Source organism: Chiloscyllium punctatum, chromosome 39 (assembly GCF_047496795.1).
Source record: "Chiloscyllium punctatum isolate Juve2018m chromosome 39, sChiPun1.3, whole genome shotgun sequence".
Classification (NCBI taxonomy): Eukaryota; Metazoa; Chordata; class Chondrichthyes; order Orectolobiformes; family Hemiscylliidae; genus Chiloscyllium; species Chiloscyllium punctatum.
Window position 1 is genome coordinate 36,537,099 of NC_092777.1, and position 27,064 is coordinate 36,564,162.

Here is a 27,064-nt window from a genome sequence, read left to right on the forward strand (position 1 = left end):
AATGTATTCCACCACCCTCCTGACATGCCTTTTTGATGGTGGACAGGTTTTGGGGAGTCAGGAGGTAACTTGCTGCATATATATTGAGTCGTCTTCAATTTGTGGTCAATGGTAATCTCAAGATCCTGATAGTCGGGGATTCAGTGATAATGCCATTGAATGACAAGGGATGATAATATTAACTCTCCAAAACACAGGGAATGTCAGATTTTGTGCAGCATGTATGTTACTTGCTACTTGTCACCCCAAGACTGAAATTTGTCCAGGTTCTGTTGCATTTGAATGTGGACTGCACCTAGACCTGAGGAGTTGTGAATGATGCTGAATGTTGTGTAATCCCTGGCAAACATCCCCACTTTTGATCTTATGATGGAGGGAAAGGTCACTAATGAAGTGGCTAAAGGTGGCTGGGTCTCGGGCACTACCCTGCAGAGAGATCCTGGAGTTAACTGACTGACCTTCAACAACCGCAACTATGTTCCTAAGTTTCACGTATGACTCCAACCATTAAAAAGTTTTCCCCGTGATTTCCATTGACTTCAGTTTTGCTAGGGCTCCTTAATGTCAGATGTGGCCTTGATGCCAAGAGATATCACTCTCTTGTTTCATCTGTGGAACCCAGCTTTTGGAAAGATTCAAACTTAAACTTGTAGTAATAGATGAAACTGGGAGGTAAAAACATTTTCACAAGCATTGAAATGGAAAGCAGGTTTGGAAGCTGAGGTGGAATAGCAGAGAGAATGAGGGTGGCTTTCCTGCAGATGGATGTCAACAGGGGTTTAAAAAGAGAATAATATGCTAAGTCACTGACTCATTTATCATGTGAGCTATTGTCGGGCAAGGAAGAAAGTTTTGTCCACATCCAAGTCCAAGAAGCACTAATCAATGTGACTGTGGAAAGTGCATAAAGGAATATGCAGAACAAACTGCAGAGATATGTGGAATGTTCCTGCATCGGCAATTGAGTTCACGTTGCTGTTCTGAATGTTTGATCATGCAACTGTGTTGAGGTTAATGCATCATGGAAAGTACTGTTCTGAAGTTTTTATATGGGATAGCAATTCGTTCAGATAGAAAAATATTTGAGAACTTTGAGTTAGACCAAAGATTTCTAAACAAAATAAAGGAATTAATATGACTTTGTAAAGTGCAGTGTGTAATTTTCAAAAAACACCATTTGGAGCTCATGCAGTCCATATATAATAAATATATGGACTTCAGTAAGGTGTTCGACAAGGTTCCTCCTAGGAGACTGATTAGCAAGATTAGATCTCATGGAATACAAGGAGAACGAGCCATTTGGATACAGAATTGGCTCAAAGGTAAAAGACAGAGGGTGGTGGTGGTGGAGGGTTGTTTTTCAGACTGGAGGCCTGTGACCAGTGGAGTGCCACAGGGATTGGTGATGGGCCATCTATTTTTTGTCATTTACATAAATGATTTGAATGCGAGCATAAGAGGTACAGTTAGCAAGTTTGCAGATGACACCAAAATTGGAGGTGTAGTGGACAGCGAAGAGGGTTACCTCAGATTACAACAGGATCTGGACCAGATGGGCCAATGGGCTGAGAAGTGGCAGATGTAGTTTAATTCGGATAAATGCGAGGTGCTGCATTTTGGGAAAGCAAATCTTAGCAGGATTTATATACCTTACTGGGAAGGTCCTAGGGAGTGTTGCTGAACAAAGAGACCTTGGAGTGCAGGTTCATAGCTCCTTTGAAAGTGGAGTTGCAGGTAGATAGGATAGTGAGGGTGGTGTTTGGTATGCTTTCCTTTATTGGTCAGAGTATTGAGTACAGGAGTTGGGAGGTCATGTTGCAGCTGGACAGGACATTGGTTAGGCCACTGTTGGAATATTGTGTGCAATTCTGGTCTCCTTCCTATCGGAAAGATGTTGTGAAACTTGAAAGGGTTCAGAAAAGATTTACAAGGATGTTGCCAGCGTTGGAGGATCTGAGCTATAGGGAGAGGCTGAACAGGCTGGGGCTGTTTTCCCTGGAGTGTCGGAGGCTGAGGGGTGACCTTTATAGAGTTTTACAAAATTATGAGGGGCATGGATAGGATAAATAGACAAAGTCTTTTCCCTGGGGTCAGGGAGTCCAGAACTAGAGGACATAGGTTTTGGGTGAGAGGGGAAAGATACAAAAGAGACCTCGGGCAACTTTTTCACGCAGAGGGTGGTACATGTATGGAATGAGCTGCCAGAGCATGTGGTGAAGGCTGGTACAATTGCAACATTTAAGAAGCATTTGGATGGGTATATGAATAGAAAGGGTTTGGAGGGATATGGGCCGGGCGCTGGCAGATGGGACTAGATTGGGTTGGGATATCTGGTCGGCATGGACGGGTTGGACCGAAGGGTCTGTTTCCATGCTGTACATCTCTATGACTTATTATAGGGGCTTTTTGAACATTTTAAATATTTAGCAATTTTTCTTAGTAAGATTCTGGTAAGAAAACTGCTGAAAACAAAGCTTATGGAACACTTTGTTGCTGTGAAATCGAAGTAATAGCCAATTTAGTTTGCATTTTGTATTTGGTATCTCCGGGAGGAATACCAGCTGGAGGGAAAATGGCATTTATTAAATGCAAAGAAATTAGAGAGAAGAAACCAGTTGCAGCCATGCCATCCTGAGCAAAAAATTTTACTGGGGGGATAGTGATGACTCTGAACTAAGTTTTGGGTATTTGAAGGTTCCTGCTGGACGTGAAAGAAATAGGCTGAATTTAATTGGTTTTCTGTTATTTGTAAGGAAACTTTTCAAGTTTTTTCCCCCCTAGTGAAGTATTGTTCACAGTTTTCTTTAAATGAGCATTTCACATTAGAGCATGCTCTTGACCTTTCACTTTCTATCTAATCTATCATAGGAGCAATGTTTGCATTGTCATACATGGTATTTGGACTCTTAAACAAAATCATATGAATTTGTCAATTCCTTTTCAATAATTATGAACTCTCCACTAAACTTAAAGCCACAACAAGCATGGAAAGCATGAATTTCCTCGGTATCTCAGTATTTAAACTGGCACAAGAAAACAAGCATAAGTTAGCAAGAGAAGTTTTTTTTAAAATAACTGGCGCATGCAAACATCCGAGGAGGCAGTGACCTAATGGTAATGTCTCTGGACTAGTAATCCATAGGCTTTGACTAATGCTCTTAGGTTGCAGGTTCAAATTCTGTGATGACATTTAAATTCAATTAATAAATATGAAATGTAAAGGTAATCTAAGTTATAGTGATCATGATAGAACTACAATCAGTTGTCATAAAGTCCATCTGGTTCACTAATTTTTTTGGGAATGAAATCTGCCATCATTGCCTGGTTGGGATTACATGTGACTCCAGACCAACAACGTGGTTCTCGCCAGCTCTTTGAAATAGCATAGTAAGTCATTCAGTTTAAGGACAGTTAGAAATTAGTAACCAGTGCAGCCATATGCCATGAAGTGGAGAGTGAGTGGTGGTGAGTGTCAGATATTATAGTTAGCCAAGTGTTAGAGCAGATTTTAATTCTCTAATTTTTCATGGTTCAATATTAAGGTACTTGTATCAAAATCCCCTGAAGTTTCTGCCTCTAACTCAAATTTGAGGACTTTTAAAAAAAGTTTTGGAACCTTTTAGGCATTAGAACATTGCTATTAAAAGCTTAACTTTTCCAGGCAACTACCACATAGTACTTTAGGACTCTAATGGATTTTTAAGAGGTCTAGATGCACATCTTGCGGGGTATATTTGGTTTCCATCTATCCAGAGAAGATCTTGGCCCTTGTCTTGTACTAACTGCTTATTTGGCATCCTTTTCAATGTCTTTTTGCAATTCCAAGTAATGCTACATATACTGGTTCCCCTTAATTTACTTTCCTAGTTACATTCTGAAAGATAAAAATCCTTCAATAAATTTGTCATACACTTTTTTTTAAACCTACCATAAAACCATCTTGACTTGTTTTAATGTACTATTCTCTAAATACATTGTTGAGCCTTCCTCATCGTAGATTCCTGCACTTTTCTGATTGATGAAGACTAATTGCTCTGAATTTTCCTGTTTTCTCTGTCACTCCTTTTCTGAAGAGTGATGTTATATTTGCTAGTACAATTCCAGAATGCAAGCACTTTTTGGAAAATCATAAAAACTTAGCCTGTCCTCCTTTTGTGAAGACTGAGGACGTTTGATAGGGTTATTCAGAATCATGAGCGGGCTGGATAAATTAGATGGAAATAAATTATTCACATTGATGACAGGTTGGAGAAACAGAGAACCCCACAGATTTATGATTGATAAAGGTGATGTGGGGACTAGTTCATGTGGTCAGTGATTGGTATCTGGAACCTAACTGTGGTAGAGGCAAATTAATTTGTGGCTTTCAAAGGGGAACTGGTCAAGAACTTGAAAAGTGGGGGGGAAAAAAAACACAAGGCTGCAGGGAAAGAGCCTGAAGTGAAACAAACTGAATTGCTCTTGCGAATAGGTGAAATGGATTCATGGGTAGTCTTACTATCACCCAAGTTTGAGCAGTTCTCTAATTCAAGCATGAAACTTGGTTGTCCCAATGTAAATGCATTTTAATGCATTATGCACAGTAGGACAGCAATTAAAATTTGAGGGATTCAAAATGTTTATGGCAGTTAGGTTCATAGAAATGTAAATAATAATTGAGATTTTTAAAAACTGTCAATCCAACCTGTCCCACATGATACCTTGTGTATTATTATATGCTATCCATGCATAAAATCAAATGTTTTCAATTAGCAGTCTATTAGCTATTTCAGTTTTGTTTTCACTTGTACTGTACTGAAATAATTTAATAATGCATATGGACATGGTCATGTAGAATAATGGTGAACAATGTATTTCATAGGATCACAGATATGTTACAACGCAGAAGTGGGCCATTCTGCTCATTGTGCCTGCACCAGCTCGTTACATGAGCATCATAACCTAGTGCCAATTTCCGGCTCTTCCCCCATCCCCTAGCACATTATTTTAATCAAATAATCATCCAATGCTGTCTTGAATGCCTCAACTGAACCTGCCTCCACCACACTTGGAAGTAGTGAATTTCATACCCTAACTACTCGCTGAGTAAATATGTTTTTCCTCCCTTCACCCTTGCTTCCTTTTTGTACAGTATTTTAAATCTATGCTTTCATGTTTTGTTCCTTTTACGAGTGAGAACAGTTTCTCCTTGCATTTATCCAACTTGCTCGTTATTTTGAAAACCTGTTTCAGATAAATCTAAGCCACTTTCTCTCTAAGGAGAACAGACCCAACTTATTCAATTGATTCTCATAACTGAAGTTTCTCAGACTGGAACCATTCTTGTAAACCTTTTTCTTATAGAATCCCTCCAATGTGGAAACTGGTCATTCGGCCCAACAAGTCCACACTAATCCTCCGAAGAGTAACCCAGCCAGACCCATTCCCTCCTATATTTACCCCTGACTAATGCACCTAATGTACACATCCTTGAACACTATGGGCAATTTAGCATGGACAATGCACCTAACCTGCACATCTTTGGATTGTGGGGGGAAACTGGAGCGCCTGGAGGAAACCCACACAGACATGGGGAGAATATGCAAACCCACACAGACGTTGCCTGAGGCTGGACGCTGGGAGACAGCAGTGCAATCCAGAGTCACCATGCATTCAAAACTACAAACAACAGTATTAAAGCTGAAGTCTGAGAAGTGTCTTCTACACGTTTAACATCACTTTCTTGCTCTTATAATCTATGCCACTTTTAATAAAGCAAAAGGTGTGCTAGATCTTATTGCTGTCTCTGTCATGCCTTTTTGTTCAATGATTAGTGCACCTATCTGCCAAGGTACCTCAGTTCCACCCCCCCCCCCTCCCCATTTGAATACCCCTACTTTATATCATTTTTCCCTGTTTTTTTCTGCACTACTATCTCACTACTACGTCAGTACCTACAAACAGTTTTTAATTCTAAATACACTTTAAGCAGAGGTAGAGGAAAATCCTAAGAAGGCAGGAAAATTGTGGGTTATGGTGAAAAGGTGGGGAGTGAAAGTTCTATACATTAAAGAATGCAACACAATGGATGCTAAAAACAAGAGAAAGTTTAAAAAAAATGTAAAGTTGAAGTAAAAGTACAATAGAAATAAAGTCATCCAGAATTTTAAAATAGGCAATATATGTTGGGTTGTACGTGTGGGGTCATAAATAGTGAATAAGTGAAAAACTGCAAAAAAAGATAGCTGGTAGGAGTGGGTGCATGCACAAATTTGAAAAGTGTCCTGAAAATTTAAGTCAACTCCCCATGGCAAACGTAAATTTTCCTGTTCCTCCGATGCTCCCTGTCCTGCTTTTCCAGCGCCACTCTAATCTTGACTCCCAATGGCTTCTATTGTGACCAAGTCAAAAGATTGAAAGAGAAAAGTGAGAATCTTCCACCCCCCCCCGCCATCCTTCCCTGTTTGGTCGTCTTATCATTTCCAGTGCTTTGTGTGGAATGCTTACCAATAAACTAAACTTCGCTGGCTTTGGTATCTCTCTGTAACAAAGTTGACAATTCACAGACAAAGGCAGCAACTCCATCCTAGGTCAGCTTCCATTTGCAACTGTTAACAGCAAATAAATACCAAGATTTTACAGCACTCTGGTGAGTTTGCAAGTCTGACTAAATTTCAAAAGGAAATTGCTTGCCCTCTTAATCGTTTTGAACGTGTTTATCTGAACCTTTTCGCAGCCTCCGTTCCTTCAACACTAGCCTATTGCGCATCCCCCGGTAGTGTCTCCACTAGTCATTTGGGTTGTAAACTTTAATTCCCTCCCTAACCCTCTTTTCCCCCCCCCCCCCCCCCCCTAGTGTCTCATCCTTAAGGTACTACTTAAAACCCATGCTTTTAGTCACTTGTCTTAATATTTTCCTGCTTGGCTGTCACTTCTTATCTGATTTATACTATTTTGAAGTGTTTTTGCTATTTCACTGTTAAAGATATTCTATAAATATAAGTTACTGTTGGGTGGAATATTCTTGTTTGCACTAGTGTACAAATTATTGAGGTGATTCCATACAGCTGAGCGAATGTACCACATTTGACTGCAAATTCCAGAACAACAAAAATTAATCAAAAGTAAAGTAGAAAGACTTCTCATTGTATTCTTTCACCTACGGTTGCTTGAGTCTTGAGTGCAGACATTGTTTTCAGTTTCTTTTGCATTGCTGATTGATGGAGCAGCTGTGAGCTGCTCATACTCTGCAGAACCTGACGGTGCCTAAGCTTCAGGCTTAATTTACACTGCAATCTGGATAACAAGGGGTTGTGACCTAGCAACCACGTTACAAGTCTGTGCTCAATGCTTTTAAAGATAGGCAGCTTTCAATGACTTTCAGCTCACCTTGGCACTTCCACAACATGATTATTTTTTTTCTGCCTGGGTCTTTTTTGCAGAGTCTGATTTAACTTGCAATCAAACAAGCAATAAAGGCATTTTGTTCGTGAGCTGTTGTGCATGGACGTTGGCATATGTTTATGAACTGTAACTAAACCACGCAGCGTCCCTTTCCATCCAGGGACTTGAGAATGATCGTGTGGGTGTGTGCTAACAAATGCTAATCGTAGCAAATAAAATGTGTTTTACAGTGGGCTCTGGCTTTTTTTTCCCTGAGTAATCTTTTCGAACGATAGATGATTTTTAAAATGCTTAGTTGCAGCGTGGACTAGATTAAACAATAAAGCAAGGAACTGGCGCAACGCCCATTTATGTATTAGTTCTATATTGAACCTTAAAGCTGCAGTGGTATGCCAGATTATGTTTTTATAAGGCATACAACCGATCTTATTTGCATGCAGCCAACCAATGAATGCGGTTGTTTTTTTTTGGCTGACTTTCAAAAAAACGGCTAGTGTTAATTGCATTGCCAGGAGAAAATGTTTTGTGACAGTTAAAGAATTTAAAGAAAGGAAGATAGGTTTAATGTCATCAGTAATTAGATAATCAAGCTAGATTCTTTGTCGCTGATATCTTAATATTGAATCCCACCTCAGAAGGGCATTTCCAAGCAGGGGAGGGCTGAGCAAGTGTAGGTTGTCAGCAGCGTACAGTACACAGAGTAGTTTTTCTGGCATGTAGACAAGATGAGGCTTAAACAGTACACAGACGACATATTGAAACAGAGCACAGGCGAGCGTAGGTGCAGACATGAAGGCAACTTTGCACAAAATGTAGCGTTTCCTAGGATGGTTGGGCGTCACCTTCAGTCAGGTATTTTTCACAGCAGTCCCCTGTAGAGCAGAAACATACCAAATAATTGCTGCTTTGTTCTCTAAAAATATTGTATTAAATTAGAAAGCTACTAAATGCAGTCTGAAGTAGCTGTCTGTTAAAACTGAGAAAATGGCGACCTAACACTTGGTTATTTGTGGAAATGATATTTTGCATCTTGCACTTACACAGTAATAAAATGTTAATTCACAAATGTTTTACTTAGGTGCTGCTTCTCGTTTTGAAAATTGCTTATTGTCTCATGAAAAGCTTCTTGTCAATGATTTTAGCGAAAAAAAAGACTTCAGTCAAACTCCGGGTCCCTTTGGACTCTGCCAATCTATCTTTTAAAAATAAATAGCTAAACGAAGGACTGCAGGTTTGGTACTTATTCTCTGAAGGTGATAGTGATGCTTTAAACTATTGGAAAATATGAATATTTGTGTACATTATCATTGGCATTCAATTTTGATATGCTGTTAAATTGTGGTTGCTTTGAATAAAATAATGTAAGTTTGAGTGAAAGTTTTTAACCGGTTGAAATAATTCTGAGCAGCAGTTGTGGTTTTTGTGGACTGACTTATGCACAAAATGATTAATATAGATTTGGAAAATGAACTTTTTCCAGCGTGCAAACCAGAATGTGGTTTAAATTGTTTCCTCAACTTTCATTACAAATTATTTTTGAAATCAAGTACTCTGAAAGAAAAGTATAGCTTTGGTACTGGTCTAAATTAAAGCATAATGTTTCAGGTTCATAGAGTCATAGAGATGTACAGCACAGAAACAGACCCTTTTGGTTCAACCTGTCCATACCAGCCAGATATCCCAACCCAATCTAGTCCCACCTGCCAGCACCTGGCCCATATCCCTCCAAACCCTTCCCATTCATATACCTATCCTGCTGATTGTTGCTGAAGCACTCCGTTATGGAGAGGTGGTGGCATAATGATAAACTCATTCAACTAGCAATCGAACACTTCAGGCTAATGTTCTGCAGACATGAGTTTAGTCCCCACTGTGGCAGATGGTGAAATCTGAAATTAAAGGTAAGTATAATGGCGATATGTGACCACTGTCCATTGTCCTAAAGACCAGTGTTGTTCGGGTAAGGAAATTCACCATCTTTAACAGCATCTGCTCCTTAAAAACATGGGGTCTTGAGCCAAAATTGGGAGAACTGTCCCACAGGTTAGTCAGATAATTGCCTGAGATAATCCTTCTTATTAAGTCGTACCATAATGTCCCCAGACGACACAATCCCCGGAGTGTGTTCTGCCCTCTAAGCGAGTAGATGCATCGGACAGTGGCAGAATGGAAAGAAGATGCACTGGGAGTCCTCAACATTAACTCTGGACCATGTGTAATCTCAGAATCAGGTCAAACATGGAGAATTACGATTGCGAGCCCATACAGATCTGCACACTCCACAAATCCCACACAAAACAACAAACACATGCCCTATGAATCAGTACTTTCCCATATTGAACTGCACATAGAAGAAGTATTTGAAGGTAGCAATGGGCCAGAATATAATCTGCTGCCTCACAGCACCAGAGATCCAGATTCAATTCCCGCCTCAGGTTTCCTCCGGGTGCTCCTGTTTTCTCCCACAGTCCAAAATTGTGCGGGTTCGGTGAATTGGCCATGCTAAATTATCCGTAGTGTTGGGTGAAGAGGTAAATGTAGGGGAATGAATGGGTCTGGGTGAGTTGCTCTTCAGAGGGTCGGTGTGGACTTGTTGGGCCGAAGGGCCTGTTTCCACACTGTAAGTAAGACTGGTGTGGTTAATGATTATTGAGCTACCTGAATCCTGAAGGACAGAACTACCAAGTTGGGACTGTGGGAAGTGATGAGCAAGCCAACGATAGGGAAAAATCTAATAGATTGTTGAGAACAAGGTCTATTTGTCGCAGATGTCACCATCCGTGACTGTCAGTGGGAATGGTCCCTGTAAAGTCCTTGTGACAATGAAGTCTCCTCTTCACATTGAGGATAGCTTTCATTGCGTCATGTGGCATTACCACCGTGCTAAATGGAACAGTCTTCAAACATATATTTAGCAACTCAAAACTGGACATCATGAGATGCTGTGGGGAGTAAACAGCACAATTCTATTCATGCCCAATCTGTTTACCCCAACTTGCCATTGCCATCAAGTCAGGAGATCATCCTGGGTTTGTAAATACTCGGCAGGGCATATCAGAAATAGCACCAGGTACGCCTAAAAATAAGGCATCAACCCCTGGTGAGGCTACAGCATAGTTTACCTGCATGCCAAATAATGTGACATCACCATAGGAAATGACATCACCAACCCAAAGAAACCCAAACATATAAATAGAAAGCAAGAAACATCAGCAGTGCTTCGTCCAGAGGCTCACTGAAGATGTTCCCTAATATAGTGATGAAACATCTGAAAATGAACCTTCCAGCTCAGCGAGCTACAAATCTTCTCTAAAACTCGATAATGTAAGCAATATGCGATAGGCAGGGCTATATGATCCCACGCCTAATGGATCATATCTAAGATCTGCACTCTTACTTCCAGTCATGAATAATGATAGACAATTAAACATCAAAAAGGAGGGGTTGGGTCCACAAACAGTTACTGTTCAATGATAGAGAGGGCCTAGCATATTGGTGCAAAAGATCATACTGAAGGATTTGACTCTGTCTTCAACCTGTATCATCATGTCTGTGATTCATCTTGGCCTCCTTCTGTGGTCCCTCATTTCACAGGTAGAAGTCAGTTCTAAAGGTGTGCTGCATTTTAACCAAACTGTTCCAGTACTGTGTCGAACATTGTGACACTGGAAAAGCATAGCAGGTCAGGCAGCATCCGAGGAACTGGAGTGTCAACATTTCGGGCATTAGCCCTTCATCAGGAATGTCCAGTACTGCTACCTGTGGACTAATATGAACAATGAACTGGCAAAACAAGGGCAGAAGCTGCATGGAAACACCACCTTCAAGTTCCTCTCAAGCTGCACATCACCCATGGGCCACAATTCTGGAACTCTCTCCTGAACAGCACTATGGGTGTTCCAGGTCTCCAAGGACTATAGCTGTTCAAGAAGGTAGCTCTTTGGAGGGTCAGTGTGGACTTGCTGGACCAAATGGCCTGTGCCAACACTGTAAGGATTCTATGATTTCCAGGTCGATATGCTTATTGATTTGAATCTGTGGATGAGTGCCATGCCTCAAGGCATGGCACTCATCCACAGATTCAATTAATAAGCACATCGACCTGGACCCAATATACCGGCCACTGCAGCGGGCAGCTGGAACTGACAACTGGAAGTGGCAGGTACAAATCACTATAAATGCCGGAGGAAAGATCACAGAAGCGCTTCACAGGAGGCTCCCAAGCACTGAGGACGTCACCTAGACAGGGGACGAAACATCTGCAACACAAATTCCCAGCTCGGCGAACAGAACCACAACAACGACATTTAAAATTGAAATAAGAATTTTTTTCAGCCAGAGGATGGTGCATCTGTGGAACTCGTTGCCACGGAGACTGTATTTAATGCAAAGAGAGATTCTTCATTAGTAAGGGATCAAGAGTTATGGAGAAAAGGCAGGAGAATAGGGTTAAGAAACACATCAACCATGATTGAATGTCGGAGCAAGCCCAATGGGTTGAATAGCCTCTTTCCACTTCTGCATCTTATAGTCTTGGCTGAGTCTCTTCTGGTTGATTAGCACATTTTGATAGTGATTATTAATGAGTTCAGAACTAAATGGGTCTCCTGAATCCTGGAGTTATTTTGGGTCTATTGTCCCAATACAATACAATAGTTGAATCATGACTTGGGCTGCTCCCAGCCATGAACCATGCAAACTACCTGCACTAAATTTCAGTAATGATAAAATGATGAGGGCAGCGAGATGGTGTAAATTCCCTTGACTCCCCATCTTATTACCTCCCTCATTGCCCAAGCGAGGTAGTAGTTTGATAAACTATCTGCTTTTTGTAAGTGCACAATTGAGATAGCAGGTAGAGTCAGTGAAAAGGGTTAATTTTGGTTTCTGTACTGTCAATTCATTGTTTACTGAATAGGTGCAATGTCTGTTTCTATTGAGGAGCAGCTGCTTTTTTTCCACTTATGGAATGTTCTGCCTTGTTTTGGAGAAAGCTTGCACTTAGCCTCTGGGAATACAGCATTGAAAAAAATGATCCTGTGAGAGCTGCTTCAATGAGCATTGTATTTGATAGCTTGGAATACTTGAACAGTTGCACCTACTTAGTTTAATCCTGTTTTAAAACATTTCCACATGGAAGAATGGATTTAAGACAACTTTTAAGGTCATGCAAATCAACAGTGTTGTTATTAAGGTGCCTTAATACAATATCTCAGGTTTTTTTTGCACTCGATCCATGGAAACATAGAATTTAATTTGTCTGAATCTTTAAATAATCAATATTAGATTTATGTTCAAAAATCGGTGCTTTGCCCTGGTACTTCTCCTCTGAGAGTTTCAGTTGTGTATGGTCTTTTAGTGGACTTTCTCAACATTTTTCCCCTATAACTTGCTGTGGTTGCTCTTGAAATACTTATTGCAGCAGCATTTGGAAAGGGAAGCAAATCTGGTAGAAAAGAGAAGGGCTAACACTTGAGATTTTCACATTCTGAAAAGACTCCTCTCCAGTTTTCTCCTGGTAGGAATATATTGATATCTAATGTCTATGACATAAAGATTAGACATTTCCCCAATCCTTTTTCCTCCCCTCTCTAAATGGAAGGGAACATTGGCATTATTTAGCTTCTCTGTCACATTACTAAGAAAGCTTGTGTATAATTTTGTTCCAGGATGTTCAGTGTGCTGCTTTTCAATTAGACTGTTACGGGTGTACGAAACTGAGAGACATCTGTAGCTTGCAGGATATTAGCTACTGGTTTGTTTAGTGTATTAGCGAAAGATTAGGGGTTACCTATCGTTAATTAGGCTGCTGCTTTATGTAATGTATAGCTCAAGATTTCAACTTTACCAAACACTTAAATAGTTTTAATTACTTTCCTAATTAAATGTGGGGAGTTCTGAGATTAATAATTTCATAAATAAAAAATCCTTTTGTGAGCAGGAGTGAAGTCACGATGACAGAATTTGAGACAAGTAAGAGTGGTATAATTGAGAGCAGGTGCAGTTACTATGGGCGAGTATAGTTTAGTGGGCCAAAATTGCAATTTATTTACAGGATGAACTACAAGTGGGCAAAAAAAATACTGAACAAAATAACTGGATGACTTTCATGCAAGCGCAGATCTTATTGGACCAGATGCCAAGTAATGACTAAAAAATGCTAGATTTCGAATCACATTTGCACAGAGGGCCACACAACACGGTGGCTCAGTGGTTAGCACTTGCTGTCTCACAGCGCCAGGGGCCACATTCAATTCCCATGTATATGTGGGTGCTCTAGTTTCCTCCCACAATCCAAAGATGTGCAGGTTGATTTGCTTAGCCATACTAAATTACCCATTGTGTCCAGGGATATATACATGCTAGGTGAATTAGCATTGGTACATGTGGGTTTGGGCTGCAGGGGGAGTGCTGATTCTGTTTCTGGTTGGGATGCTCTTCAAAGGGTGTTGCAGACTTTATGAGCCAAATGGCCTCTTTCTGCACTGAAGGGATTCTGTGATTCTAATTGTGAAGTTCAGGGTTAGGTTTATGAAAAACATGCAATTAAAACATTCAGTAATTTGCATTTACATAATGCCATTGACAGAGAAAACAATCCAATGATTCCTTCTTAGACCTATAATTTAGATAAAATTGATGCTGAGCCAAACGAGACATTAAATGAGATAACTGAAACCAAGTCAAATTGCATGTTTTAGGGATAGCCATAAAAAAGCAACATGTTGGAGAGGCTAAGCACAACAATTCCTATGGTTGGGTTCTTGATAGTTCAGGGCATAGTTGTCAATAATAGGCTGAAGGATGTGGAGGTTACTTACAAGCTTGAGATAAAGGCATGCAGTATTTTGGTGAGCTGTAGGAGGTTACAGACATGAAGAGATGAGGCCATACGTTTTAAGTCATTTGAGTGACTTGTGTGTGTCTGTGGGTGGTGGGTGGGGAGTGGAAAATTGGCGCATGTAAGTAGATGCTAGGTGAGATAATCTGAGTGCATTGTGAGCTACGGTCATAGATCTGTGCAGCATGGAAACAGCCTCCATATCCTAAATAAATTTTAATTCCATTTGCTAGCATTTTGCCTGTATCCCTCTAAACCATTGTAATTGTATCAGTCTCCTCCACTTCCTCTGACAACCCATTGCATACTCACCACCCTCTACATGAAAACATTGCTCCTTGGGTACCTTTTTTAAATCTTCTCACCCCCCCCCCCCCCCCCCCCCCCCCCCAAAACTTTGGGCATTAACCGTATCCATGTACCTCATGATGTTATAAACCTTTAAAAGTTTCACACATTCGAGACTAAAGGGAAAATAGCCCCAGTCTATTCAGCCATTCCCTGTAGCTCAAACCTTCCAAACTTGGCATCATCCTTGTAAATCTTTTCAGAGCCCTTTCAAATTTCATAGCATCCTTCCTATAACAGAGAAACCAGAATCGCACGCTCCATTCCAATGTTGGCCTAATCAATGTCCTGTACAACTGTAACATGACTTCCCAACCCCACTTTTCGCCGTACACTGACCAATAAAGGCAAGGATATCAATTGCTGCCTTCACTATACTGTCTACCTGTGATTCCACTTTCTACTTTCAAGGAACTTGCACTCCAAGGTCTCTATTCAGCAGAACTCTCCAGGATCTTACCATTAAGTGTACTGAGAGGAAGTGAAATTTACTGAGAGTGAGGACGGTTGGCCAGGCATTATTAAACTAATCAAGCCTTAAAGTAACAAAAGCATGGAAGAGAGTGTCAGCAGAAATTGAGTTGAGGCAGGGATACAGATCAATGTGGATCATTGTAATATAGATGATTTTAAAAAAGAAAAGCAGATTTGCCGATATATGTCAACTTCTGATGGTTTTCAGAGGCTCAATTTGGATTCTGGGAGGGCACCAAGCTGTGCAGTGTGTCACTGGGAAGGTAGATGTAAGTTTTTTTTTGTCGTCTTCTAAATATTTAATTTAATTGCAGCTCTCAGTACTAGATAGATTTTGTACATGTAGTGTGATAATAGTGAAGTGGAACTGCAAGTTGTCAATATGTTTATTGGTCTTGATGGCAATCACCAAAATAGATTTCAATGAGGAAGAATAACAATTGAGATGGATCTTTTGAGGGCCCTCCAGCAGTGCTTCCCAAACGTTTTTCAACTGTGGCCCAATTTTAGATTAGATTAGATTAGATTACTTACAGTGTGGAAACAGGACCTTCGGCCCAACAAGTTCACACCGCCCCGCCGAAGCGCAACCCACCCATACCCCAACATTTACCCCTTACCTAACACTACGGGCAATTTAGCATGGCCAATTCACCTGACCTGCACATCTTTGTGATTGTGGGAGGAAACCGGAGCACCCGGAGGAAACCCACGCAGACACGGGGAGGACGTGCAAACTCCACACAGTCAGTCGCCTGAGGCGGGAATTGAACCCGGATCTCTGGCGCTGTGAGGCAACAGTGCTAACCACTGTGCCACCGTGCCGCCCACATCTACTAGCTTCTTACTGTATCTGAATAGAATTTTGAGGCTTTAGTATTATCGAGGACCATCAGTAAGAACTGAGACAGTGGAGAGTGTGAGCTGAAAAAGCAGGGGTCTATTACAGCTGGTGTGCAACTGTTTTAACTTGGTCAGAGCTCACAACTCCACTTGGGATTCTGACCCTCACTTTTGAAATGGCTGCCCTAGTGTATTAGAATTCAGCTTCAGTAAGTTTTAATACCTGAACTAAGGAAACTGGACTGACCAATAACATGAGACCAAAACATGTATAGAAAGTTATGTTTGCAATCTTTCACATTGTGCTGCTTGTAACCAAAGGGTGTGTCCATATGCTTTCTCAGATGGGCTAAGGGAAGAGCTGAGACTGAACATTCAAGTCATTCTTGTACATCTACTAGCTTCTTACTGTATCTGAATAGAAACTTTTTACAAACTATCAATCAGAATCATTGTTTTACAGTCCAGTTTCTTTCAGAATTTTAAAGAATTCATCTTAAATGCTTCCATGTATCCAAAACAACTGTTTTTGTCAATCGTTTTTATAATACCTGATTAACAATATTTGAATTATGATCAGTAAATATGTTGCTAATGTTTGTAGCTTTGATCTTGAATTTACTTTTTTCTCCCTTTTTGTCTAGGTTTGTAGTGTTTAGCTTGTGAACTGAACAGAATGAAAAGATGCATTCACAATTTGCTATTACTATAACTTGGTCTGCAGTTGCATTGTGTGATTCTTTATTTTGATTGATACAGTATATTTCTTAACTTTGTTTTGGTCTCTTCTAGATCTTAGCCACAGTGGTCTGGGAACGCAATATGAAAATTCCCACTGGGGCCAGCCCCCCTTTCGGAGTGAACCAAACAGCATCTGGGATAAAGTGATAATAGACGGAAGTGACAAAGAGGCTTGGCCTTCCATTTCTGGAAACGAGACTGAAACTGCCTCAGAATGCACAGACACTGACTCTGCCTCAAATTGTGGCTCAGATAATAATAGCATGGCTACAGGGAGTGCACCAGGCAACTTCAATGGACAAAACAAAAATTGCAATAATGGTGGCAATGGAGCACTTGTCCAAAGCAGTTCAAACCAGAGTGCCATTGGATGCGGAGCAAATGGCGGAAATGGAAATTCATCCAGGGTGTGGGCTGTTGCCCCAGGGTCTGCCCCTGGCGTAGGGCACTGCTCTGCTCCCAGTGGAAGTGGAAAGATTGATAGTATCGTAAGTGTAAATCCAAACTGTTGGGGCACTTCTACACCTACTGCTGGTATTAATCTGAATCTTAATCCCAATGCCAATCCAGCTGCTTGGCCTGTAGTTGGCCAGGAAATTCAAGGAACTGTTGGAGGAGGAAGCACTTCAAATATTTGTAGTCCAAGTAATCCCATTGATCAGAATTATGGTAACCCTAATAATGGTCCAGCAGGTACATTGAATACCTGGGGAAATTTGCTGCAGCCAGAGAGCACAGATACACAAACGTCCACTTCACAGAATGTGTCTTTCAGCATACAACCTCAGAACCTTAACACTGATGGACCAAATAACACTAACCCCATAAACTCTTCACCAAATCCTATCAATGCAATGCAAGCAAATGGATTGCCCAACGTTTCTGTACCAGGAGGCTGGGCAATGACAGTAGGCATGGGTACAATAAACCCATCTCATCTTCAAAACCTTTCTGGTGGTGGTGGGTCATCTGCAGTTTCTCAACTCAGCGGGCGTAATGGCGAAGGAATGAACAGTCCTTCATGCAACTCAGTGTGGGGAGTGCCACATACTAATCCTACAACCACCAACAGTAACTCTGCATTTAGTCAGGGGAATGGAGACACTGTGAATTCTGCATTAAGTTTAAGTGCTAAACAGACATTAGCAAACAATTCCAATAACGCTGTGCAAAAGGATGTTGGAAACAATGCTTGGGACTCCGGTCCCCCGACCAGTCCTAGAGTACTGCCATGGACAAGGGCTGGTACCATTGGGGGCTTGCACTCTGGTCCCAGTAGCATTGGAGCTTGGGGTAACACACCATCTAACAGGAACACTAGCAATGGTGTAAATGGAGAATGGGGCAAACTCTCTAACCAGCATTCCAGTAATGAAGCAAATGGAAATGGGAAAGGGTGGGAGGGTCTTTGTGTTAACAGCCAAACACCTGCCTTGCAGCAAGGTAATGAACAAATTAACTCTTTGGCCAAACCTTCTGATTCAGGTACCACTGGTAGTGAGGGAAGTAATGAAAGTGCTGGCAGCCAACATGAAGGAAGCACCAGCAGAAGTGGAGGAAGACATAGTAGTAGCCGACGAAAGGCTGATAAAGGGATGAATGAACAGCAAGGGCTGGTCCAGAGTGTTATGTCAAAGCCAGATCATGACCCTAGAGTCTTGTGTAATTCTGGATGGGGACAGACACCAGTAAAGCAAAATATTTCCTGGGAAATTCAAGAATCTCCTAGGTCTGAGCGAAAAAATGACAATGGAACTGAGGCCTGGGGTTCTGCTGCTGCCCAGTCTTCAAACTCAGGGGCGAGAAGTGATGGGTCCAGCATAAGCAGTACGAATACCTCTTTAGTATCTGGTTGGGGAAATCTTCCACCAACAGTTATGTCTGATAACGCAGGTTGGGGAGACAAAGTGTCTAATAGCCAGGGGGGATGGGGAGATTCTGCTAATTCTACTACTGCTGCTGCTAAAAGTGGCCATGCCTGGGGTGGGGTTTCTAATCAGGAGGAGAAACCACCATCCTGGGCAGACTCTCAGAAACCCAAGTCTCAAAATTGGGGTGAAGGACAGAAAACCAATCAAGGATGGACATCAGGAGGAGTGGGAGTAGTAGGGAGTGGTGGAGGAGATTGGACTGATACTGCTGCAGGACCTTTAAGTGAGGCAAAAAAAAATGGATCTAGTTGGGAGAATGAAAACAGCCATGCTGGACCCAATTGGAATGAGACAACCAGATCACAGGCTAGTGGATGGAATAGCGGTACCAACAGCAAACCAAGTTCAAATGCAGGCTGGGGAGAGCCTTCAAAGTCAAATGCACCACAGAACTGGGGAAATAAACTTCAGGATAATAATCTTAGCAACTGGGGAGGAGCTGCTTCTGTTAAACAGTCTAATTCGGGTTGGGTTGGTGGATCTTTGCCTACAAAACAGAAGGACAGTGAACCCACTGGCTGGGAAGAACCTTCCCCACCATCTATTCGCCGCAAAATAGAGATTGATGATGGTACCTCTGCTTGGGGAGACCCAACCACTTATAAGAAGACTGTAAACATGTGGGATAGAAACAATCCTGTGAATCAAAGTAGTAGCAACGCTGTGGCTGAACAACCACCTCAGCCCCATCAGTCAAGTGCCACGCAAAACCGGTCCCCCCTACTTGGTCCAGGTAGGATTCACTACCGTTTCAATTTTTTTTTGCAAACATGTAATTAAGTTGATATGTGATGGAAGTCTGAGATTTTCATGAAATTCTGGAAACATAACTGAAATTCCTGAAAGAGAAATTGCAGGATGCACACTGCCATTTGAATCATGATCTTTATGCTTAGGTATGCAATGCTAAAGTAATTTGACCCTCATCTTGATTCCTTTCAAGGTCTGCTGCTTTCTTTTTCTATCTGGCAAAGTGGGAAGGAGGGTGACTTATTACAATCACTTGCTGTTCTAAAATTAATGAGTTTCATATGCATTAGGGCAGCTTAAATTGACTACTGTGTATGTCTGGCAGTCAGTAAATATACAATATAATGGGAACAATTTTCTGAATAGCTTTTCAAAGATGGAGTTTTAGATATTGGGAGTCATAGAGTCATTCAAACATATAAACAGACCTTTCAGCCTACCATGTTTGTGCTGACCAGCGAACACTGTATTATGCTAATCCCGTTTACCTGCATTTGGTCAGTAGCCTATGTGTGGCATTTTAAGCATTCCTCCAGACACTACTAAAATGTTGTGAGCATACCTACCTCAATCACACTCTCAGGCAACATGTTCCATATTTCTACCAACCTCTTTGTGGGGTGGGGGGGGGGGGGGAATTCTCAGATCTTCTCTAAATCGCATACTCCCCTCCTTATGTCCTCTTGTCTTAGATACATTTGCCACAGCACTCCCTCCAGTGTAATCATCTCTCCTGAAATTGAGGCGACTAAATCTACACACAGTATTCCATCTGTGGCCTAACCAATGTTTTATGAAGTTGTAGAAAGACTCTCTTGCCCCTATGTCTATGTCTCGGCTGGTGAAGGCAACCATCCTATATGCCGCCTTCAGTAAAAGACACAGACTAGTTCGCCTTGTTTCATCTTCAAAATGTTCATTTCCAGGCATTACTTATTCTTACTTTCTTTTCCCCCTGTCTGGCAAGCTGTAAAATAATAAATGATATAGTGAATGGCATGCCTTTGAACAAATTAATGTAGGAGAAAGTGAGGATTGCAGATGCTGGAGATCAGAGCTGAAAATGTGTTGCTGGAAAAGCACAGCAGGTCAGGCAGCATCCAAGGAGCAGGAGAATTGATGTTTCGGGCATGAGCCCTTCAGGAATGAGGAAAGCGTGTCCAGCAGGCTAAGATAAAAGGTAGGGAGTAGTGACTTGGGGGAGGGGTGTTGGAAATGTGATAGGTGGAAGGAGGTCAAGGTGAGGGTGATAGGCCGGAGTGGGGGTGGGGGCGGAGAGGTCAGGAAGAAGATTGTAGGTTAGGAAGGCGGTGCTGAGTTCGAGGGATTTGACTGAGACAAGGTGGGGGGAGGGGAAATGAGGGAACTGGAGAAATCTGAGTTCATCCCTTGTGGTTGGAGGGTTCCTAGGCGGAAGATGAGGCGTTGACAAAACAACTAAATTAATTTCCGAGAGAACAACAGCAGCGAGTTATATAATTTTTCCAATTGGCAACATTTCCTTCCTCTCTCAAAAAAGGACTGGCATGTATATGACCTGCAAGCAATTCCTCTTCATGTTAAGCTTATAATTGACCTCCTTCCATCTAATCGCCTTCCTAACCTGCAATCTTTTTCCTGACCTCTCCAGCCTATCACCCTCACCTTGACCTCCTTCCACCTATCGCATTTCCAACGCCCCTCCCCCAAGTCCCTCCTCCCTACCTTTTATCTTAGCCTGCTGGATGCACTTTCCTCATTTCTGAAGAAGGGTTTATGCCCGAAACGTCGATTCTCCTGTTCCTTGAATGCTGCCTGACCTGCTGCGCTTTTCCAGCAACACATTTTCAGAACAAAATAATGTACACAATCGTTGTTCTCTATTGCAGCTGATCTAACATGTACCACATAGAAAAGCCCCCAAGTCAGGATCACCATGTGGCAGGGACTTGCCTGTAGAACAATGACAATTAGTCAGTACATGGACCTGCATCTTCCATACAAAGAACAAAGAAAATTTACAGCCCAGGAACAGGCCCTTTGGCCCTCCAAGCCTGAGCCCATCCAAATGTACTGTCTCAAACTATCGGTTAATTCCTAAGCATCTGTATCCCTCTGCTCCCCATCTACTCATGCATTTGTCCATCCGCATCTTAAATGAATCTACTGTCCCTGCCTCTACCACCTCTGCTGGCAACAAGTTCCAAACGCCCACTTCTGTGTGAAGTATTTACCACGTGTATCCTGCTTAAACTTTCCACCTCTCGCCTTGAAAGCGTGACCTCTCGTTATTGAATCCTTCACCCTGGGAAAAAGCTTGTCTCTATCCACCCTGTCTATACCCTTCATGATTTTGTAAACCTCAGTCAGGTCCCCCTCAATCTCCTTTTTTCTCATGAAAATAAACCTAATCTGCTCAACCTTTCTTCATAGCTAGCACCTTCCATACCCAGGCAACATCCTCGTGAACCTTCTCCGCACCCTCTCCAAAGCGTCCACACCCTTTTGGTAATGTGGCGACCAGAATTGTACACAATATTCTAAATGCGGCCGAACCAATGTCTTGTACAATTTTAACATGACTTGCCAGCCAGCTGTTATACTCAATACTCCGTCCAATGAAGGCAAGCATACTATATGCATTTTTGACCACTCTATCCACCTGTGCAGCAACCTTCAAGGTACAATGGCCTGCACTCCCAGATCTCTCTGCCCATCAACTTTTCCCAAGGCTTTTCTGTTCATTGTATAATTCGCACTAGAATTAGTCTTGTCAAAATGCATCACCTCACATTTGTCTGAAGTGTCTATATCCTGGTTGTCAATCATCACGCCCTTCCTTCACCCAAGTCTCTGTGATTGCAATAATGTCATACTCCCAGGCACCAATCCAAGCCCTAAGTTCATCTGCCTTGCACACTAGATGCATTTCAGGCCGCCAGTTCTTTTGCGCTCATCTGCTCTGCCTACTCTTCCCTTTTATTAGTGCTATCTTCATGATTCTTACAGTCTCCAGTCTCTACCTCGCTGCCTACTTGTTTTCTCTTCTGGTTCCCAGGCCCCTGCCACATTAGTTTAAAACCTCCCCAATAACGTTCATTAATCCTCCTTAAATTGTGGGGAGTAGGCACCAAATTCTAAATTTAACTTCCAGTTGGTAGAATGCTGCACCAGAGCACAAAAATGTGAAAGTACTCTGAATCCAATTTTTATTGATTTTATTGTGGGATACTTGGATAACTGGATGCTAAAATGATGTATGTGTACAATATTCTGTTTGTGAAGTGAGTAACTTATATTATGTGGTCCCCAATCTTTTTAATGCACAACATTATTTCATTCATTTTGAACTGCTTAGTTAGTTGCTGAACAGAAACCATTAAAATAATAACCTAAAATTGAATGCAGTGTGTATTTCCAAAGTTTGGACAGATCATGAGACTCAATTAAGGTAACCATGAGAATAGTAGCAGACTTGAGGCGAACATAAGATTGTTGAGTTATATAGGCACTTGGCAGATTAAGTTAATGCCAAGCATTGATTGTGGGTCTTCTGTATAAGCCAGCAGTTATTGTCCAGTCCTAATTTAGAAGCTGGTGGTAAACCATCAATACTAGTGGTAGAATTTTTTATGAATAGGACAGAGAAATTTGCTGTTTTGTATTGAGCAAAGCTGATTAAGGGAAGATTTAATACAGATGTTTATAGTATTTTGACAAAGCAGGTGGGAAATTGCCTGTTTTCATTTTAAATGGAATAATAGCTAGCGGAGACAAATTTAAGATAATTGCTAAAAGAAACATTTGACTTGTGGCTTAGAGTACTCTGCCTGAATGGGTGATGGAAGCATTTTCAGTGAGTTTGTTCCTAAGGGGAATAGAGTGAATAAATGCATGTAGTCGAAATGTTTGCAGGGTTCTGGGAATGAAAACCGAAATGGGATTAATTGGATAGCTTTTGGGGCATGATAGACAAAGATGTCTCCTTCTGTGCTTTATTATGTAATTCGACGTCAGCTCCCATAGGATGTTGTATTACTGGTGTATTACAGAGGACAATGAATGTATAAATATGGGGATAAGAAAGTTTAACACCAGTTTAGTTAAAGAAACTAGACATTTGGTATACTGTGTCTATATTGTTGGCTTTCAAACCACAAAAAGCATTTTTTTGCAGGTCAACTATTCTTGAACTAATCATTCCAAAAGTAATTAAGTTTAGCACTGGAACTGCTCCCTCCCATCAAGCCATCTCTGTTGGAAAAAAAGGGTTTCTGCCTTGGAGAACTGCAGAAATAATAGTTCCTCTCTTAGGAGGAAGGGAGTTGTAATTGGAGAGTGCAGTCATTAGATTCTGTGTTTTGCTAGAACCTACTTATTTCCACTTAAAATAGCAATTGAAATGTATTGTGTGAACTTAAATTTTGCTGCTTAATTTATGTCTTGCATATATTGATGGATCATATTTTCAATTTCCTTTTGTTTTCTGCATCATTTTTAATTTTCCAAGTTAACTCCTGTTAAAAAAAAATCAGATTTGTGCTATAGAGAGGGTTAATCACCAGTGCAGTTCCAAACCTTGTCAGTATTACCTGGTTGAGAATATGAATACATCCTGGATGGGAGTATGAGAGTTATAAAGTTGCAGTATTGGTATTAAGTAATGACTCTGCAGTGAGCATTTTCACTTGCGGAAGATGGTTCTTGTCCTCAAAGACCTTGAAAAGCTTTACACAACTGCAATATTCTTGAAAGTCTCATTGAAGTATCCAGTGTTGGGGAGGTGCTGTAGACAATTTAAGGGCCCACTGCTTTAAATCATATCTGAACTAGAACCATCTTGATGAATAAAATACAATCCATAGAGTAAGTGTTTCACGATCTCCATTTCCTGAGGGGCATCACTGGTTAGAGCTGACACCTTCCTGATCATGGCCTCTCCTCTGCAGCAGTTGAAGCACCTGTTTCTTGAGCTCGTTAGATAATAAAGGATTAGAAATGAACCTATTAATTTATATCTCCATTTATTTGTGTTTATGGCTGAGAGATTAATCTTGTATTATTCATTTTTAATTGTTACATTCATCCAAGTAAACTTAAGATTCCAAAACATTTATGTAACACAAAACTTCAGTTTGTTTTGGAGGTGATATTTAAAGATACTGACAATTGAGGGTCTGAAATAGCCAATGTATGCAAAATGTAAGTGCACAAGTCTCCAAATCTCTTCAGTATCATGTGCATTTTGTCAACTATTTTTTCTATATGATTTACATGGGGCTTGGAATTTAGCCTAATGTATATTGAAGTAATAATAGAATGGTTTTTTTGTGGTTTTTGGTTTTGATACAGGATTATGTAAAATTGTTTTATTTAGCTACTTTTTCAAATAAAAAGAAAATCTGACCCATTAAAAATACAATTACTTGAAGTCCAGCACTCTTTCATTTGTAAACAAAATGACAGTTGAGTTTTAAATGATTGTCTCATTAATGGAAGAAATGGTAGGACATTCTGTAATGCTTTGTAGTGCATATTGTATCATTGAGGTTTGAAAAGAATTGATTTTTGTCTAAATATCCACATAATGACTGATAAGAACCATTCGTGTACATAATGTGCTGCTGTCTAGCAAAATATATTTATATATTCCTAATGGAAACTGCTATGTTATATGAAGTAAAATATTTGAAAATGTTGTAGTCTCCTAAAATTATTTTAGTTAAGAATATTCTTAGCCAAAAATTGGCCTCCTTGAAAACAGTTGATAATTTAATCAATTGGTCAGACATTTTATTTTACCTTTTTCGTTCAAGAAAATACTTCCTAAAATATAATTTCAGTGACAAATGCTTTCTTTGACTAATTTCTAATGCTTTGTCTGTTATTAAAAAGTAGTGTGTTTTATATTAAGTATGTCCATATTATTTGCTTAGTTACTGCTACATGTTCATACATTGATCTAGATTTGGGCACTTGCCAATTCTAAAGACAGCAACATTAAAGAAGGCAGAACATAATTCTTGAATGAGTGTTCAGGTTACCTAAATTACCTGTAAATAAGTAATCTTTTTAATATTTTTAAGGATGGCATTGGGGCACAGTGGCGGGACTTGAGTTTGTTTCCACCCTTGGGTGACCAGGACCAAGTGATGGTGGAGATCAGAGTCAAAAAGTGTGGCGCTGGAAAAGCACAGCAGCTCAGGCAGCATCTGAGAAGCAGGAGAATTGACATTTCAGGCATAAGCCCTTCATCAGCTATTCCTGATGAAGGGCTTATGCCCAGAACATCGATTGTCCTGCTTCTCGGATGCTGTCTGACCTGCTGTGCTTTTCCAGCACCCTTGGGTGACTGTCTGCATGGTGTTTGCACATTCTCCCCCGTCTGCATGGGTTTATATTGGATGCTCTGGTTTCATCCCACAGTCCCAAGATGTGCAGATTAGGTAGATTGACCATGCTAACATTGCCCTGTAGTGTGCAGGCATAGATTAGCTATAGTAAATGCAGGTTTAGGCAGGGTAGTGTAGTGTAATGAAGTGTGGGTGGGATACTTTTTGGAGGGTTGGTGCAGATTTTGATTGGCCAAATGGCCTCTTCCCGCATTGATTCCATACATTACTCTGCATAAATTAATAGTGTTAAACAATTAAGCATTTGGAAAACTGATTTGCCAAGAGGCTATTTAATGGTATTAAAATAATTTTTAGGTTCAGTGAAATATGCAGTGCGGCCTGTTAGCAAAGGCAATATCATGAATATGTTTCCGTTATGATGTAGCCAATTCTAAAATACTTCGAGGGTTGTTTTTCCAGACTGGAGGCCTTTGACCATTGGTATGCCACAAGGATTGGTGCTGCATCCACTACTTTTGGTCATTTATATAAACAATTTGGATGTGAACATAGGAGGTATAGTTAGTAACTTTGCAGATGACACCAAAATTAGAGGTATGGTGGACAATGAAGAAGGCTCCTGGTAGTTAAACAGGATCTTGATCAGATGGGCCAAAGGGCTGAGGAGTGGTCGATGGGGTTTAATTTAGATAAATGTGAGCTGTTGCATTTTGGAAAGGCAAATCAGGGCAGGGCTTATGCACTGAATGGTAAGGTCCTGGGGAATGTTGCTGAACAAAGATCACGGAGTGCAGGTTCAAAGTTGCTTAAAAGTGGAGTCTCAGGTAGGTCGTATAGTGAAGAGGGTGTTTGGTATGCTCTCCTTTATTGGTCAATGCATTGAGTATGGGAGTTAGGAGGTCATGTTATGGCTGTACAAAACATTGATTAGGCTACTTTTGGGATATTGTATGCAGTTGTGGTCTACCTCCTATCGGAAGGATGGTGTGAAACTTGGAAGGGTTCAGAAACTATTAATAAGGATATTGCAAGAGTTAGTGTTTGAGCTATAGGGAGAGGCTGAATAGGCTAGGGCTGTTTTCCCTGTCAGAATGAAGGGTAACCTTTATAGAGATTTAGAAAATCAAGAGGCGTATGAATAAGAGAAATATACAAGTCTTTTCATTGAGTTGGGCAGAGTCCAGAACCGGAATGTATAGATTTAGAGAGGGGAAAGTTTTAAAAGGGAACTAAGAAGCATAATTTTCACGCAGAAGGTGGTGCGTGCATGGAATGACCAGAGTAAGTGTCAGAGGCTGGTTCAATTACAACATTTTAAAAGGCATCTCAATGTGGTACACGAATAGGAAGAGTTTCGAGGGATATGGGCCAAGTGCTGGTAAATGGGCCTAGGTTAATTTGGGGTGACTGGTCTGCAT

The 27,064-nt window shown here is 40.9% G+C and overlaps 1 protein-coding gene across 10 annotated transcripts in view; it reads left to right on the forward strand.

Annotated features, from left to right (window-relative positions):
- tnrc6c1 (trinucleotide repeat containing adaptor 6C1) overlaps positions 1-27,064 on the forward strand; it is a 716,497-nt gene that overhangs the window by 603,211 nt on the left and 86,222 nt on the right. For 9 of the 10 annotated variants that reach the window (XM_072558458.1, XM_072558456.1, XM_072558461.1 and 6 more), the window contains one exon: positions 16,682-19,294. In XM_072558458.1, the coding sequence (XP_072414559.1) occupies positions 16,682-19,294 (2,613 nt within the window). Of the gene's footprint in view, positions 1-8,115; positions 8,236-16,681; positions 19,295-27,064 lie in introns of those variants that run through there. The other variant, XM_072558463.1, reaches the window with a different exon arrangement.